We start from the raw sequence: 18,057 nt of genomic DNA, 5'->3' as shown, positions 1-18,057 counted from the left end.
TTGACCTGTAGTTGAACAGTGATTGCATTGAATTGGATTTTGTTTTGGTAACATGTTCTGCCTCCTCATCTGTTTGTTCTTCTTGCACCAATTACCCGATTAGAATGGATGTGAATCCATCCATTGGTGGTGAGCTCATGTGGCAGCCATTTTTGCACAAAACACCAGCAGATAGAAGACAGCGGAAAATCTGCCCGGTTACAATAAGTGCAGTGTCTGTGTGAATCCTCGTGCTGTGTTGATGTGTAGCTAGTATTGTGTCTTAATGAGGACAGGAGCCCAGCCATGTCTAAGAGAGAGGGGCCTTTATAAAAAAAATGGTGCCAACATGTTTGGGTCAATTTACCAATCGAGTGGTTCCAGCAGTGATCTGCACTCAAAGGGAGTTCAAGTCAATGATAGGGCTGCAAGATTGTGGTACCGATTATCCAAACCTGTTCAGTTGTTTTGTGGGAATGTGGGACCAATCAATTTAATGGCTGCGTGTCAGTTTTCCAGGGCTCAAGAAAACTGGCAGCTGAAGGGAGGCGGGAGCTGCCAGATGAAGCAGTTAAGTTATTTTCGAGCATGGCTTGTGGGCCAGGAGGAGCAGGAGCCCTTCCCCTCGGCCCCTCAAGCAAACATTCTGCCGTAAACTCTCCCACCCGCAGCGATCTCTCCCTCCAGCCTCGCTTCTGCACTCCAAGATGCTCACCCCCACCCGCCCTCATTCATCCAACCTCCAATCTTCTCCAATTGCCAGGGACCGTCCCCAGTACTCCCCAGCCGCGGCCTTCTACCGCAGGCTTTCCCGACCGGCAGCTGCCAGCCTTCAGAAAAGATGCTCAGCTCTTCTCCCTCCCCAACCAAAACATGGTTTACCAAACAGATTCTCATGAAGGTGGTGGCCCTTTAGTTGTTGAGAAGAAACAATACCGGGACACAAACCCTTTAGCCCTCAGTGGTCACGACCGTTACAATATATTTACTTTTACCATTAGGATTAATGACACTGCTAATGTGAAAAACTCTAGTCAAGCTATTTAAACACTTAATCATTAGTATGCCTGAAATATAAACTAATTTACTGCCATTAACACCATCATTTATATATTGATATAATATAATTTACATTAAACACATTTCCTTTGGTCCAGGACCTTCTGTCACTATTCCAGAGACCAGTGCTATTGGTGCCTCTGTCTATAAGATTACTGCATCTGATCCTGATGGAAATACTTTACATGTAAGTCTTTTCTAATGTCAGATTGTTTCTGCTCTTGATTAAGTTTAAGACTGGCAACAGAAGTTTTAACCTCATGTTGAACCATTTTAGTCCTTGTGGCAATGGTACACTCATGATGGTCGAGTAGGGAATTCCGGAATATTGAGAGATCAGAGGTGAACTTCTCATCAAGAGAAGATCCAGCCTTGATCCTCCTCATAGCCACAGTGTTAATACGGTTGATCCAATTAAAGGCCTGATTAATGAAGATCCCCAAGATGTTGATGCTGGCTTGGCACTCAGGGGAGGTGATTACTCATCTCCTGTTGGAAATGGCCATCGTCTATTTCCTCCTCCTCCTAGACTTGCTCCTTCCTGTTCCCATCCATCATTCCCCATTGCCCTCCCTCCAACTTCCTCACACTCCTCTTTCTTCCTCTCCTGTTCCCAACTTAATCCCCAACTCCAGCCTACATTCTCCTTCTCTCATACCCCAATGACTTCCCCATTACCCCATAGCTCCCTCTCCTCCATATCTCCTATCTCCCCATTCTCCTCTCCAGACACCTCTTTCCTTCCCCATTCCTCACCCCATCTCTCTCCTTCCCTCTTCCTCTCTCTGCCTCTCTCGCTGTGTCCTCATCATTCCTCAACTCCATTTTCATCCAGTTTTTTAAAATTTATTCGTTCATTTATTGCCCATCCCTAACTGCCCTTGAGAAGGTAGTGGTGAGCCACTATTTCAGAGGATAATTAACAGTCAACCACATTGTGTGGTCTAGAGTCACATATAGGCCAGACTGGGAAAGGACTGCAGATTTCCTTCCCTAAAGGACATCAGTGAACCAGATGGGTTTTTACGACAATCCGGTAGTTTCATGGTTACCATTACTGATACCAGCTTTTTAAATTCCATATTTATTTAATTAACTGAATTTAAATTCCCCAGCTGCCGTGCTGTGATTTGAACTCTTATTTCCAGATTATTTGTCCAGGCCTCTGGATTACTGGTCCAGTAACATTATCACCATGCTATCGTTCCCTTGTTATCTCCCCATAAACTAACCCTGCTCGATTTGAACACTGCACCTGGTCTTGACTCTCCCTCTTCAACAGTGTAAGAGATCAACTAGTAGATATTAACTTCGGAGTTTGTTATACAAGATCCAGTTATGGGACTCACTAAAACAGAAAGCAAATCTGAATCCTGAATGAACCTGAATTCTCATTCCTAGTGTTTGATTCTCAACAAATTAAGATTGAAATAAGACACAAAATAAAGCCTACCTAAATGCTCACATACAGAACTGAATATTACACTTACAGAAATATAACTTTTTCATTTTTTCAAGTATTCCTTTCTGCCGAGTTCCTCCATCAATACCACTGCACTATTTAAGGTGGATGATTTCGGTCTAATTTCCACAGCAGCTGCTTTGAATTTTGAAAATGGTGACACGGTAAGAGATAGATTATTATTACTGAATAATCAGAATATCTTCAGCACAGATACTTTATTCCAACCATTTTACAGACCTGCATCATAGATTTTGTTAATGGATTAAATCCTTAATTTTGTTCTTTCCCTTCAGCTTTTCTACGCCGTGGTATCTATTAATGACAGTGCAGCTGCAAGCCTTGCTTGCTCAGGCACGGTAACTATCACAGTTACTGATGTAAATGATGAAGTTCCAACCATCAGGTATGTTAACTATCATTCCAGTGTTGACGGAAAGATCAGTTCTCACTTGCACTGGTGGTTCTTTGGTTTATTAAACAGGAATATTTATCACATTTTCAGCTCCTGTCCATCAAGTACATTAACCATGAATGAAGAAGAGGCTGCTGGGACAACACTAATAACTTTATCTGCCTCAGACGGTGATAACAATGAGACCCTGACTTTTAACTTTGCAGTAGATGAACCTTCCTTCAAAATCGACCAATGTAAGAACACAATTAACTATTGCAAATTTCCCATGACATTGCTCCTGGTGAAATCTTAAGTTTGTGATTTTTGTACCTGTTATAATTTATGTTTGTGTCAAGTTTCAGTCTCTGTTTTTGTGCCTCATTCATGTGTGTTTCTTTGTCCTGTGCTGTGTGTTTCTTTGTCCTGTGCTGTGTGTCTCTTTGTCCTGCGTTGTGTGTCCCTTTGTCCTGTGCTGTCTGTGTCTTTGTCCTGTGCTGTGTGTCTCTTTGCTCTGATGTTTGTTTCTGTGTGTTGATCTGTGGATGTGATGTTTCCTTATGTTTAAATCTTGGTGTTTGTATATGTGCATAATCTCTCTTTATGTTTATCATGATATGTCTGCTCTGTGCATGTGGTTCTATCTCTCTCTGTGATCTGTGCTTATTGGTGTAATCTCATTTGTTAATTCAGTGCAGTGTAACTATGGATAAGTGTGGAGCAGCTTTTTTCTATTTTTCAGTTATACTGAGTTTTTCTGCCCCATTTGTCTTCTAGCATTGTTCTGTGTGGTAATGTGGATTTGTATAATATCATGTAGTTATTTGTGTGTCGCTGTTTTGTAGTTTGATGGGTTGGTTTGTGTTCTTATGTTCTAATATGAGTCAGAGAGGGGACCAGATTAAATATAATGCGTTACATGTAGCACAATTGAGTCCTCATTAGGAAGTTCCACTGAGGAACATATCCAGGCCATAGTGAGGAATATGGAGGAACTTCAACCTCTTGCTCTGGGGGACAGATGTGTTCACCTTGACAAGAGAGATTGGTGCATTCATATTGAGCAACATTTCATTTCTCTTTCAAGGTAACATTTATCCCCCACACCATCTGTCCATTGTTCCTCACTGTTCATAACTCATAGACCAGTGCTACCCGCAGTTCCAAACAGACATGTGATAATGTACAACAACAATATATTATTTACCTGAGCTTTGTTTGGTTGAAACACATGCCTCTTTTGTCTTTCAGCTGGAAACACTGCAATAATTACCAATACATTCAAGCTGGACTATGATAATGTCTCGGCTGTCAGATTCTATACATTAAATATAGTTGTTACAGACCTGGGTGCTCATACAGCAATGTGTAACCTGAACGTATCATTGATTCCCATTAACGAAGGTCCTATATGTGATGCTGAATTTGTAGCAGGGACAGGTGAAGATATTTAAATTATTAATCTTGGCCTGTAGTTGAACAGTGATTGCATTGAATTGGATTTTTCTCTGGTAACAAATTCTGCCTCCTCACCTGTTTATTCTTCTTGCACCAATTACCCGATTAGAATGGATGTGAATCCATCCATTGGTGGTGAGCTCATGTGGCAGCCATTTTTGCACAAAACACCAGCAGATAGAAGACAGCGGAAAATCTGCCCGATTACAATAAGTGCAGTCTCTGTGTCAATCCTCGTGCTGTGTTGATGTGTAGTTAGGATTGTGTCCTAATGAGGGCAGAAGTCCAGTCATGTCCAAGAGACAGGGGCCTTTAAATAAATGGTGCCAACACATTCGAGTAAATTTACCAGTCGAGTGCTTCCAGCAACGATCTGCACTCAAAGGGAGCTCAAGTCAATGATAGGGCTGCAAGACTGTGGTACCGATTATCCAACCCCGTTCAATTATTTTTGTGGGAATGTGGGACCAGTAAATTTAATGGCTGTGTTTCAGTTTTCCAAGGCTCAGGAAAACTGGCAGCTAAAGGGAGGAGGAAGCTGCCAAATGCAGCAGGTAAATCCTTTTCCAGCGTTGCTTGTTCGCCACGAGGAGCAGGAATTCTTCCCCTCGGCCCATCAAGCAAACGTCTGCCACGATCTCTCCCTCCCCACGATCACTCCCTCCTTGCTGCCGTGCTCCGAGGTACGCACCAACTTCCAATCTTCTTTGATTGCCAGGGACTGTCCCCAGCAATCCCTGGCCGTGGCTGTCTACTGCAGGCTTTCCCGACCGGCAGCCACCAGCCTTCAGAAATGATGCTCAGCTCTTCTCCATCCCGAACCAAAACATGGTGGCCCCTTAGTTGTCGAGAAGAAAACAAATAAGGCCACAAAACCTTTAGCCTGCAGTGGTTACGACCGTTATAATACATTGACTTTTTACATTAGGATTTATTGCACATCTACTGTGAAAAATTCTACTCGAGCGATTTAAATACTTCATTATTATTATGCCAGAAACGTAATCTAATTTACTGCCATTAGCACCATCATTTGTATGTCAATATAATATGGTTTTCATTAAACACATTTCCTTTGGTACAGGACCTTCTGTCACTATTCCAGAGACCAGTGCTATTGGTGCCTCTGTCTATAAGATTACTGCATCTGATCTTGATGGAAATACATTACATGTAAGTCTTTCCTAATGATAGATTGTCTCTGCTCTTGATTAAGTTTAAGACTGGCAACAAAAGTTTTAACCTCATGTTGAACCATTTTAGTCCTTGTGGCAATGGTACAGTCATGATGGTCGAATAGGGAATTCCGGAATATTGAGAGATCAGAGGTGAAGCACTCATCACAGAACATCCAGTCTCATTCCTCCTCGTAGTCGCAGTATTAATACGGTTGATCCAATTAAATGTCTGGTTAATGGTGATCCCCAAGATGTTGATGGTGGGGGCTTGGCAATCAGGGGAGGTGATTACGTATCTCTTGTTGGAGATGGCTATCGTCTATTCCCTCCTCCTCCTAGACTTCCTGCTTCCTTCTCTCCTGTCCCCCATCCATCTTTCTCCATATCCCTTCCTCCATCAGCCTCACACTTCCCTTTCTTCTCCTCCTCTTTCCAGCTTAATCCCCATCTCCTGCCTTCATTCTCCTTCACTCATACCCCAATGCCCTTCCCATTATCCCATCGCTCCCTCTCCTTCATACATCCTACCTCCCTATTCACCTCTCCATCCACCTCTATCGTTCTCTGTTCTGCTCCCCTACTCTCTCCTCCCCGAGGAACATAGGAACCGGAGTAGGCCATTTAGCCCCTCGAGCCTTTTCCGCCATTCAATGAGATCATGACTTATCTGTGACCTAACTCCACATACCCGCCTTTGGCCCATATCCCTTAATAACTTTGGTTAACAAAAATCTATCAATTCAGATTGAAAATTAACAAATGATCTAGCATCAATTGCCATTTGCGGAAGTGAGTTCCAAACTTCTACCACCCTTTGTGTGTAGAAGTGTTTCCTAATTTCACTCCTGAAAGGTCTGGCTCTAATTGTTAAACTATGGCCCCAAGTCCCAGAATCCCCAACCAGCAGAAATAGTTTGAGGGTGAAATTTGATTACGCCCCATTTGGGGCAGTAACTTAATTGTCACCGGAGATTTAGCGCACGGTGCGGAAGTACCACCCCGTCGCTAAATTTGGATTACCACTCCGGCGAGGAAGTGGAGTGCTATCTCAGGCATTCCACTTCCTCTCGGGACGGTGTCGGGGGCGCAAAGGGCTCTGATGGCCCACATGAGCCCAACAGGATGGCGTGGTGCCATGGTCACAGCCTGGCACCGAGACGTGGAGCCGGGCTGTGCGATGGCAGCCACAGACCACGTCAAGGGCCGCCACGGAGGGCCGTCCTGGAAGTAGGACAAAAAAATAAAATGGTGGCGTGGGTCGTGGCTGCACCTCCCTTTAATTAGCACCCTGCAAGCGGAGGTTGGCCCGGTACGCGACCCGCGAGGCTGGCGCTGACATCGCCTGCGGCAGCCTCACAGGGCACAGCCAAATTTCTGCCGCGGGACACTAAGGGGTCATGGTGCACTGCGATGACTTCATCGCCAGCGGCGCAGCGGTCTGGGGCGCTACCGGCGGGGGCTTGGCGCTATCAGCTAGTGCCTCAGTAGCGCCCCGCCAAATTTTCAGGTGGGTCCCCATCTGGGCGATAAGCCCTTTATGCCCCGTTAGTGCCTCCCAGAGGCGCGAATGGCAGACACAAAGGAGATGAATTTCGCAGCCTTTCTCCCTATCTATCCTACCTGTTCCCTTTAGTATCTTGTAAACTTTGATCAAATCACCCCATATCCTTTAAACTTTGAGGGAATACAACCCTAATTTGTGTAATCTCTCCTAATTTAACTCTTTGAGTCCGGGTATTATTCTGGTAAATCTATGCTGCACTCCCTCCAAGGCCAATATATCCTTCCTAAGGTGTGGTGCCCAGAACTGCTCACAGTACTCCAGGTGTGATCTAACCAGGGTTTTGAATAGCTGCAGCACAACTTCTACCCGCTTGTACTCTAGATATAAAGGCCAGCATTCTATTAGCTTTTTTGATTATTTTCTGTATCCGTTCATGACGTTTTAATGATCTATGTTGTTGAGTCTGTGTGTTCCAGATATACTTATTTTAAATAACTGGACACAGACAACAGGAAAAACTTAAACAGGTCTTTACTACTTGAAGGTCAGGGCTGAACTGCTTTACAAATTACTACACAGAGCTTATATACCGGTGTGGTCACCACCGGTACTACAATATACAGTAGCAAGAGAAAGTAGTCCATCTTCTTAAGGTAGTTCTCTTAAGGTGGTACAGGTTACATACACCACAATTCCTCCCTTTTTAGCTTAACAGTGTACACCCCAATTTAAACATAACATGGATAACATATATACAACTTTCATGCAACTGTTCAAAGATTCAGTCTCTGAGGAGGCCTCCTGATCCGAGTTGGATAACGCCTTTCAGGGGTCTCTGATTCTGGTTGCTGGGGTGACTCCTCTAATTGATCTCTTATGGATTGAACATCCTCATGTACGTTCGCGTTTGAGGTAGATGCTACAGGTTCAATAATTTCTTCCACTGGTGTCTCTGCCGTAGCCATGGGTTCGACCCTTGTTCTCGATTCTACAAGTTGGTCAGCATGACGTCGTATTACGTTTTCACCAATCTCTACCGTGTACATCAGGGGTCCTTGTCTGGCACGAATTTTTCCAGATTGCCATTTCTCATTCTTATAGTCCCGGGCTAACACTGGTTGTCCTATTTCGAAACTCCGAGTGTTCTTGTTATTTACATGCTGGAACTGTTTGTTTTCGACTTCCCTACACACATTTGGTTTTAACAAATCCAACCTGGACTGCAACCTCCTGTTATAAAACATCATAGCAGGACTTTGATTTGTCACTGCATGTGTGGCGTTTCGATATGCCATTCGGAAATTGTCCACCTTGTGTTGTAGTGGAATATGGTCTTCGCTCATGGCCTTTATCGCCTTTTTGAACGTTTGTACAAATCTCTCGGCCAACCCATTTGTAGCCGGATGATATGGGGCAGATGTATAGTGTTTCACCCCATTCTTCTTCATGAATTTCTGGAATTTTTCTGACACGAACTGCGGTCCGTTGTCTGAACATATCTGTTCTGGCAATCCATTTCTTGCAAATATGGTTCTTAGAACTGCGATCGTCTTTTCCGAGGTAGTGGTCGCCATCTTAATTACTTCTGGCCATTTAGAATGTGCGTCTACCGCTATCAAAAACATGGAATCCATGAATGGACCTGCAAAGTCGATATGTACACGCTGCCATGGGGTTGAAGGCCATTCCCATGGATGCAGCGGTGCAATTGGAGGTGCATTTTGAACTTTTTGGCACCCTGAGCAGCTTTTAGTCAGATCCTCTATTTGTTTGTCGATACCTGGCCACCACACATAAGCCCTAGCAAGGCTTTTCATCTTGACTCCCCCCAGATGACCTTCATGCAGTTCCTTTAGAACTCTCTCCCTTAATTTAGGAGGAATAATCACCCTTGTTCCATACATCAATGTTCCTTGACAAACGGACAGCTGTTCTCGTCTGGCTGAGAATGCCGGTAACAGTGGTTCGCCATGTGCTGGCCATCCCTTCACTGTCAATTCGTAGACCCGAGACAGTGTTGGGTCATTCCTGGTCTCTCTCTCAATACTCGCATTGGTGACTGGTAAACATTTGATGATGGTCGAGTGAAATATCTCGACAGGGTCAACTGTCGGTGCCTCTTCCGCTGTAGGTAGTGGCAGGCGCGACAGCCCATCAGCATTACCATGTTGCTTTGTACCTTTGAATTCGATCTCATATTGATGTGCCCCTAGGAAAAGGGACCATCTCTGGAGCCTCTGCGCTGTCATCACCGAAACACCCTTCTTAGGGTTAAAAATGGAAACCAACAGCTGGTGGTCTGTCAGCAGCATAAACTTTTGGCCTTGCAGGTAATGATTAAATTTTTTTACTCCCCACACGAGGCTGAGAGCCTCCCTATCTATCTGAGCATAGTTGCACTCAGCGGAGGTCAATGATCTGGATGCGAACGCGACTGGTCTTTCCAAGCCATTTGGCAACTTATGTGATAGCACTGCCCCAATACCATATGGAGAAGCATCACAAGCTAAACGAATAGGCAGCGTTGGGTTAAAGTGAGCCAACACTTCCTTAGAGGTGATCAATGCCTTGCTTTTGTGAAAAGCCCGCTTACAGTCCTCGCTCCACTTCCATGGCACTCCCTTTTGTAAAAGAGCGTTCAGCGGGTGTAGCACCGTGGATAAATTTGGCAGAAACTTATGGCAATAGTTAATCAACCCTAGGAACGACCTCAACTGGGATACATTTTCCGGAGCGGGAGCCTTCACAACAGCTTCGATCTTGCCAGGTGACTTGTGAAGCCCCTCCTGGTCAATGACGTGACCACAGTGCGAGATTCACTTCTGAAAGAACTCACATTTCTGGCGATTAACTCGAAGTCCATACTCTTTCAATCAGGTGAGCACCTGTTCCAAATTAGCAAGGTGTTCCTCATCATCATCTCCTGTAATAAGAATGTTGTCCAGATAGCATTGTGTGCCAGGAATTCCCTGTAATACCTGCTCCATGGCCCTTTGCCAAATCGCTGGAGCCGATGCCACTCCAAAAACCAGTCTATTATACCGATATAAGCCCTTATGCGTGTTGATCGTGAGATACTGGCGTGACGCTTCATCAACTTCCATCTGTAAGTACGCCTGCGCCAGGTCTATCTTGGTGAAGTGTTTCCCGCCAGACAACGAAGCGAAGATATCCTCAATCCGCGGAAGCGGATATTGCACCGTGTGAAGAACCGGATTAACAGTGATCTTGAAATCGCCACAGATGCGAACCTTCCCCGGTTCCCCCGGCTTGTTGCTCAATGAACGCTTCATGACGGGAACAATGGGCATGGCCCATTCGCTCCAGTCCACCTTTGACAGTACTCCTGAACGTTCTAGCCCTTCCAGCTCAGCTTCCACAGCAGGTCGTATCGCATAAGGTACCGGTCTGGCTTTGAAAAATTTCGGGTTTGCATGTTCTTCAACCTTGATGTTTGCCGTAATTCCTTTCAGTGTTCCCAGTCCCTGTTGGAACACCTCCTTAGCATCGTCCAATATTCTGGACAGTCGTTTAGGTTTGACATCGTCCTTTTTACCGGAATCTACAGTTAGTGCTTTTAAGGAATGCCAGTCCATATTTATTCTCCTGATCCATTCCCGTCCCAGTAGTGGTGGACCTCCCTCAGGTAACACATACAAGTCCATTCCTTTGCTTTCTTTACCCTTGTGGACCACCTTTACTTTTATCTTTCTGATGGGGTACACTCTTTGCCCCGTGTATGTTTTCAATACAATCTCCGTATCCCTTAGGGGAATGTGTGAGAATAACCTTTTGTAATCTTGCTTATTCATGACCGTCAATGCCGATCCCGTGTCCAATTCCATCTTCACTTGGACTCCTGCTATCTGGAGTGTGACCCAAATAGTTTGGTGGTCTGCTGTGTTACCCACATTATGTATTCTTAGACAACCCAGTTCCATACTGCTGGAGTCTGAATCCGTCTTCTGTTCATCCGAACTGTTCTCTGTCACCTTGTGTACTTTTTTGTACTTCTTCTGTGGTGACTTTTTGTTGCTGGTCTTCTTTCCTGACCGGCATACTTTCGCTATGTGACCGAGTCTGCCACATTTTCTGCATTCTTGATCTTTGAACCAGCACTGGTTCTGATCGTGCGTTGTCCTTCCGCAACGATAGCACTTTACTGCACCCAATGCCATTTGATTGGTGCTGAGTTCCGATGGCCTTAGCTGCATTTCCACGGTGCCTCGTGCTGCCGCCTCGTGCGATGCTGCAATGGTGACAGCTTTATCTAGCGTAAGGTCCTTTTCCTCTAGCAGTCGCTTCTGAGTTCCTTCTTTTAATGGTCCACACACGAACTTATCTCTCAGAGCATCTGCTAGTCCTGTACCAAACTGACAGTACTTTGATAGCTTGCACAGTTCAATTAAGAATTCAGCGTTGCTTTCCTCTTTCAGCTGCGTTCTTCTGTAAAATTTAAATCGTTCCGCTATCAGCAGCGGCGTGGGGTTTAAATGCTCTTGCAGGATAGTAACAATATTCGCGAAAGTCTTATCCGCCGGTTTATCTGGTGTTACAAGGTGCCTTAATAACCCGTACGTCTTCGCACCCATCGAATTTAATAGGGTTAGTGCTTTCTTTTCAGCCGGTATCTCATTTGCTGTACAATAAACTTCAATACGCTCCACAAGTGGCCCAATCTTCGACATCGCTATCAAAAGCAGTGATGTTACCGTTTTTAGGCATCCTTGTAAGTTTCTTTAAGTATTTTATTTTTTTCCAAAATGGCGGCTTCCCGCGCTTGGTGGCTTTTCCCGCGCTTGTCTTCTTCCTGCGCTGACTAAAATGGCGGCTTTCCGCGCTTGGCTTCTTCCTCCGCTGGCTACAATGGCGATTACCGCGCTGTTGCCGTTCTCGCCCCCCAGCGGTCCTTAGTTTCCCCCGAAGCTGCTGCTTTTACTCCCCGCTGTCCTCGTGGGTATTAGCGCTTCCTTTCTTGCTGCGCGTCTGTTCCGATTGCAGCCCGGCCCCTTACACCGGCTGCGGTCAAGTTCTCCGCCCTTTTTCCTCCGGTCTCGCCCCCCTTCTCCACTGACAACGCGGCCGACTTTCTGCCCATGTCGCTAGATCGGCTTACCCACCGCCGTGGAAGAAGGATGATCACTGCCTGTCGCTGATGGTGGACTTCGTGGTCAGCAATTCCAACCCGGGTTCTCGATGCCTCCCGTGCGAATGCGGTGCTCAGCAGGATGATGAGGGCGGATGCCTCTTCTCGACGCCCGTTCTGGGGACGAAGCTGCCTTGGATGCAATTGCCGCTGGGTAAGATCGACTCGCCGCCACTGTTGAGTCTGTGTGTTCCAGATATACTTATTTTAAATAACTGGACACAGACAACAGGAAAAACTTAAACAGGTCTTTACTACTTGAAGGTCAGGGCTGAACTGCTTTACAAATTACTACACAGAGCTTATATACCGGTGTGGTCACCACCGGTACTACAATATACAGTAGCAAGAGAAAGTAGTCCATCTTCTTAAGGTAGTTCTCTTAAGGTGGTACAGGTTACATACACCACATATGTACCTGGACCCCAAGTCTCTTTGGGCCGCCACTGTTTTTAGCTTTTCATCATTTAGAAAGTACCCTGTTCTCTCCTTTTTAGGTCCAAAGTGGATGACCTCACATTTGCCTGCATTGAAATCCATTCGCCACAGTTTTGCCCATTCACTTAATCTATCAATATCCCTTTGTAATGTTATGCTTTCATCGACACAATCTTTGTGTCAAATTTGGCTATGTGGCTTTCTATCCCATCATCTAAGTCATTAATAAATACCATGAATAGTTGAAACACCAACACAGATCCATGTGGGAAACCACTAGTCACACCCTGTCAATTAGAGTACCTGCCCATTATTCCTACTCTTTGTCTCCTGCCGCTCAGGCAATTTCCTGAAGGCCAATCATCACAGCCCCAGGACATCACTGCAGGAGTTCCTCAGGACAGTGTCCTAGATTCAACCATCTTCAGCTGCTTTATCAATGACCTTCCTTCCAACATAAGGTCAGAAATGGGGAGGTTTGCTGATGATTGCACAGTGTTCAGTGCCATTCACAACTCCTCAGATAATGAAGCAGTCCATGCCTGAATGCAACAAGACCTGGACGACGTTCAGGTTTGGGCTGATAAGCGGCAGGTAACATTCGCGCCACAGAAGTGCCAGGCAATGACTATCTCTAACAAGCGAGAGTCTAACCACTGCCCCTTGACATTCAATGGTATTACCATCGCCAAATCCCCCACCATCAACATCCTGGGGGTCACCATTGACCAGAAACTTAACTGGACCAGCCACATAAATACTGTGGCAACAAGAGCATATCAGAGACTAGGTATTCAGCGGCGAGTGTCTCACCTCCTGACTCCCCAAAGCCTTTCTACCATCAACAAGGCACAAGTAAGGAGTGTGATGGAATACTATCCACTTGCCTGGATGAGTGCAGCTCCAACAACACTCAAGAAGCTTGACACCATACAGGACAAAGCAGCCCGCTTGATTGACACCCCATCCACCACCTTAAACAGTCACTTCTTCCACCACCGGTGTACCATGGCTGCAGTGTGTACCATCTCCAAGATGCACTGCAGCAACTTGCCAAGGCTTCTTCGGCAGCACCTTCCAAATCCGCGACCTTTACCACCTAGAAGGACAAGAGCAGCAGGTAGATGGGAACACCACTGTTATGTTCATTAATAACTAGTCGTTTTTATTAAGAACAGCTAGCTTTTGCTAGACACTTTATTGAGCACATGTGGACTAGGTACAGTATCTGTAGAGGCATCCATCTTGACTGCTGCCTTGTGGATAGCGTAGTGCATTGTGGGTAGCCCACTCTTATATACATACAGCACCACCTAGTGTACCATTCCAGAATGACAGGTTACTGATCATTACATCCCCTTTCTTTGAGGTTAAACAAAATCAGTATCAATCAATAACAACATAAACATCTTCAACAGTCAATACATTTTCAATGTAGTTTTCTTTGTACTCAAAGATTAAGTCTATCAGGCTTTTTTACTTCACGTGTGGATCTTCTCAGCACAGGTAAGTCTGATGTGTTTTCATGAGAGCCTGTATGTGTATTTGTGTTAGATTGTTCTGGTGGTGAGTGACAAGATTCAGTTGCGGCATTGTCATCGATTTGCTCTTCGATAGTCTCTTGTGTTTTTAGGAGGGAATGGCGGTTCCTCCTGAGAATCTGTCCTTCCTCAGTTCTAACAGTGTATGACCTTGGTCCTACTTCCTCAAGAACTGTAACTTTCCTGTTCCATGCATCTGGATCCTCAATCCTGACAACATCATCCCTTGTCAATGGTTTCAGAGTTTTGGACGACTTGTCATAGTATGATTTCTGTTTCAGCTTTAACAGTTGAAGTCTCTGTCTCAGTTCCTTACTCTGCTTTTCTTTTGCACAGCAGGGTAGCGTGGTACGCAACTTGCGACCCATTAGGAGTTCAGCAGGTGAAGAACCAGAGTCTAAAGGTGAGGCTCGGTAGCTCTGCAGGGCGAGATAAGGATCAGACTTGCTTTCTTTCACTTTCTTCAGTAGCTGCTTGAGAACTTGAACACCTTTCTCTGCCTTACCATTCGACTGAGCATACAAAGGACTGGATGTGATGTGTTGAAAGTCATAATGTGCTGCAAACTGTTGCCACTCCTTACAGTTGAAGCACGGACCATTGTCGCTAACGGCAATCCTGGGAATTCCATGTCTGGCGAAGATGGATTTCACATGCATTATGACACTGCTTGCTGTGGTGCTTGAGAGCAGCGCCATCTCAGGATAGTTAGAATAGTAGTCAATCACTATTAGATAGTCTTTACCATTTAAATGAAAAAGGTCCATACCAACCTTTTGCCATGGTGCTGTTGGTATGTCAGCTACTATCATTGGTTCCTTTGCTTGTTTGTTTTGGTGTTTCTGACATGTCTCACATTCGCCTATCATGTTCTCAATGTCCTTATTTATGCCAGGCTAATAAACAGTGTCTCTTGCTCTCCTTTTGCATTTTTCAATTCCGAGGTGTCCCTCATGAATCCTTTTGAGCATGTCTTGACGTAGAGCCTGTGGAATGACTATTCTCTTCTGTTTTAGTAATAGTCCACTTGCGACACTCAATTCTGACCTTATGTGAAAAAATTTTGGACAGGAACCTTTTGGCCAACCATGATGAATGTTCTCTATTACTGTTTGTAATACTGTATCTTTTACTGTTTCTTCTGCTATTTGCTTTGATTTTGTGTCTGACACGGGCAGCGCAGCAGTGACCATACTCACATGAACATCCACGTCTTCTTCAGTAGAGCTCACATGACTCATTGTGGGTGCTCGGGATAGTGCATCTGCTAACACTATGTATTTGCCTGGTGTGTAGATCAGTTCAATGTCATATCTTTGCAGCTTCATCATGAGTCATTGAATCCTTGGAGACATCTCATTCAGGTTCTTTTTTATGATGGCAACCAGTGGGCTGCGGTCTGTCTCAACTGTGAAGGTGGGAAGTCCATATATGTAGCCATGAAACTTTTCTAGTCCAACTACCAAGCCTAGACATTCCTTTTCAATCTGGGCATATCAACACTCAGTATCAGTCATAGACCTGGAGGCATAGGCAACAGGCTTCCAATCTTCACCCTCTGCTTGTAGCAAGACCGCACCTAGGCCATCTTTTGATGCATCCGTTGACACTTTGATTCTTTTTGTTGGGTCAAAGAAGGTGAGTACAGGTGTGGTTGTCAGCACTGTTTTGAGGTTTATCCACTCTTGTTCATGTCTTTCTGTCCATGCGAACTCATTTGTTTTATGTAGCAGGTCTCGCAGACAGGCTGTCTTGGCTGACAAGTTAGGAATGAACTTTCCAATGAAGTTTATCATCCCCATGATGCGTAGCACTCCTTTTTGTCAGTGGGTCGGAGCATTTTGAGTATGGCGTTTACTTTTTCCATATCTGGCTCTATTCCTTTACCAGATAGATTATCTCCTAGGAAAGTGACTTCCTGGGCGCCAAACTGACACTTGGCTTTGTTGAGCTTCAGTCCATTCCGGCGTATGCTCTGTAGCACTTTAGTCAGTCTCTCATTGTGTTCTTTCAGTGTGGAGCCCCAGATGATGATGTCATCAACATAGACCCGAACTCCTTCCAGACCTTCAATTATGTGTTCCATCGCTCTATGAAAGATTTCAGATGCAGATATTATCCCGAAAGGCATTCTGAGGAAACAATACCTGCCAAATGGTGTGTTGAAGGTACAGTATTTGGTGCTCTCTTCATCCAGTTTTAGTTGCCAAAATCCTTGTGAGGCATCAAGCTTTGTAAAGTATCTGGCACCTGACATTTCACTGGTGATTTCTTCTCGCTTGGGAATCTGGTAGTGTTCACGTTTTATGTTTGCATTTAAGTCCTTTGGATCCATGCATATTCTTAGATCATTGTTCTTTTTCTTTACACATACCATGGAGTTAACCCAGCCTGTTGGCTCTTCGACTTTCCTGATGACTCCTAGTGTGGTCATTCTGTCCAGTTCATTCTTGAGCCGGTCACGCAGGGGTGCTGGAAGTCTTTGTGGAGCATGTACCACTGGCTGAGCATCCTCCTTTAGCTGGATCTTGTAAGTGAATGGTAGAACTCCAAATCCTTTGAACACATCCTGGAAATTATTTACTACAGAATCCACTGAGTCATCTGGTCTGTTTATGGCACAGTTTATACGGTATACTCTCTTGACCAGTTCTAAGTCCTCACAAGCTTTGTCACCCAGTAGTGAATCAAGTCCTTCAGCCACAACAGAAAACATGAGATGATGCACTTTGTCTTTGACTGTCGCTTTAAGTGTGCATACACCTAAGCTATCTATTTTCTGTCCATTATAGTTCTTCAGTAGTACTGACTTTTTCTGTATTTTGGGCTTTTCTTTCATGTTTTTAATGTCACTCATACTGATTAAGTTTGCTTTTGCCCCAGTGTCTAGTTTCAATGTAACTAATGCTCCATTTACCTGCAGTGGGATCATCCATTTGTCCTCTTTTACTGCATTAACATTATGTTCAGCATTGTTTATTCCTGAAGGCTGCACATTTTCTGTATCCTTTTCTATATTGTCACATGACACCATTCCTACAAAAAATGTCTCACTTAAATCAGTGTCCTCAATCACATTAACTCGGACTTGTTGCCCTTTCTTTGTTTTTACTTTTGAAAAGCATTGTTTGGCAAAGTGATTCTTTCCATTACATTTTGTGCACATTTTTCCAAATGCTGGGCATTGTTTTAACTGGTGTTTGTAACCACAGCGTTTACAATTAAAAATTCCTTCCTCCGATTGCTTTTCATTTCTGTTCTGCCCATGTTTCTTCCCTTTGTAGGACACAGCACCGACAGCAGCACTTACTACAATCGCATCATTATTGATTTCACTGAAAGTCTTCGCGTGCTGTCGAGCTAGCTCACTGGCTTGGCATATATTCACAGCATTTTCCAATGTTAGTTCGGTTTCTCTCAACAGACGTTCCCTGACTTTTTTATCATGAATACCAAACACAATCTGGTCACGAATCATGGATGCTTTCTGCTCAGAGAAATTACATGTCTGTGCTTTCAGTTTCAGATCAGTCACAAAGCTATCAAAAGTCTCATTTTGCCGCTGTGTCCTCGAACGGAACACGTATCTTTCATAGGTTTCATTCTTTTTGGGAGAACAATGTGTATCAAATTTCTTTAGCTCATCGTCTAAATTTTCTCTGTTCTCTTCTGGATTAAATACAAATGTATTAAATACCTCTATCGCCTGTGGGCCTGCAACTGTGAGCAGCAATGCTATTTTTCTTGCGTCTGGCTTCGTACTGAATCCGATGGCAGCAATGTAGAGTTCAAATTGTTGTTTGAAAGTCCGCCAATTGTAGTCGACATTTCCCATGAGATTCAAAAACTCCGGTAGCCTCAAATTCTCCATGCCGCTTTTCACAATTTTCAGCAGATC

At 44.5% G+C, this 18,057-nt stretch overlaps 1 protein-coding gene across 1 annotated transcript in view; it reads left to right on the top strand.

Annotated features, from left to right (window-relative positions):
- Positions 1 to 18,057, top strand: part of LOC147105726 (protocadherin Fat 4-like) — a 159,418-nt gene that overhangs the window by 43,176 nt on the left and 98,185 nt on the right. Inside the window, exons 19-24 of the mRNA XM_086010940.1 lie at positions 1,137 to 1,225; positions 2,557 to 2,664; positions 2,797 to 2,906; positions 3,006 to 3,151; positions 4,146 to 4,334; positions 5,437 to 5,525. Of these exons, the coding sequence (XP_085867066.1) occupies positions 1,137 to 1,225; positions 2,557 to 2,664; positions 2,797 to 2,906; positions 3,006 to 3,151; positions 4,146 to 4,334; positions 5,437 to 5,525 (731 nt within the window). The remainder of the gene's footprint in view (positions 1 to 1,136; positions 1,226 to 2,556; positions 2,665 to 2,796; positions 2,907 to 3,005; positions 3,152 to 4,145; positions 4,335 to 5,436; positions 5,526 to 18,057) is intronic.

The sequence above is a fragment of the Somniosus microcephalus genome, chromosome 17 (assembly GCF_052327205.1).
Source record: "Somniosus microcephalus isolate GS21.2 chromosome 17, FLI_Smic_1.0, whole genome shotgun sequence".
NCBI classification, from domain to species: Eukaryota; Metazoa; Chordata; class Chondrichthyes; order Squaliformes; family Somniosidae; genus Somniosus; species Somniosus microcephalus.
The sequence above is the reverse complement of the archived record's forward strand: the minus strand, read 5'-3'. Positions and strand labels throughout refer to the sequence as shown.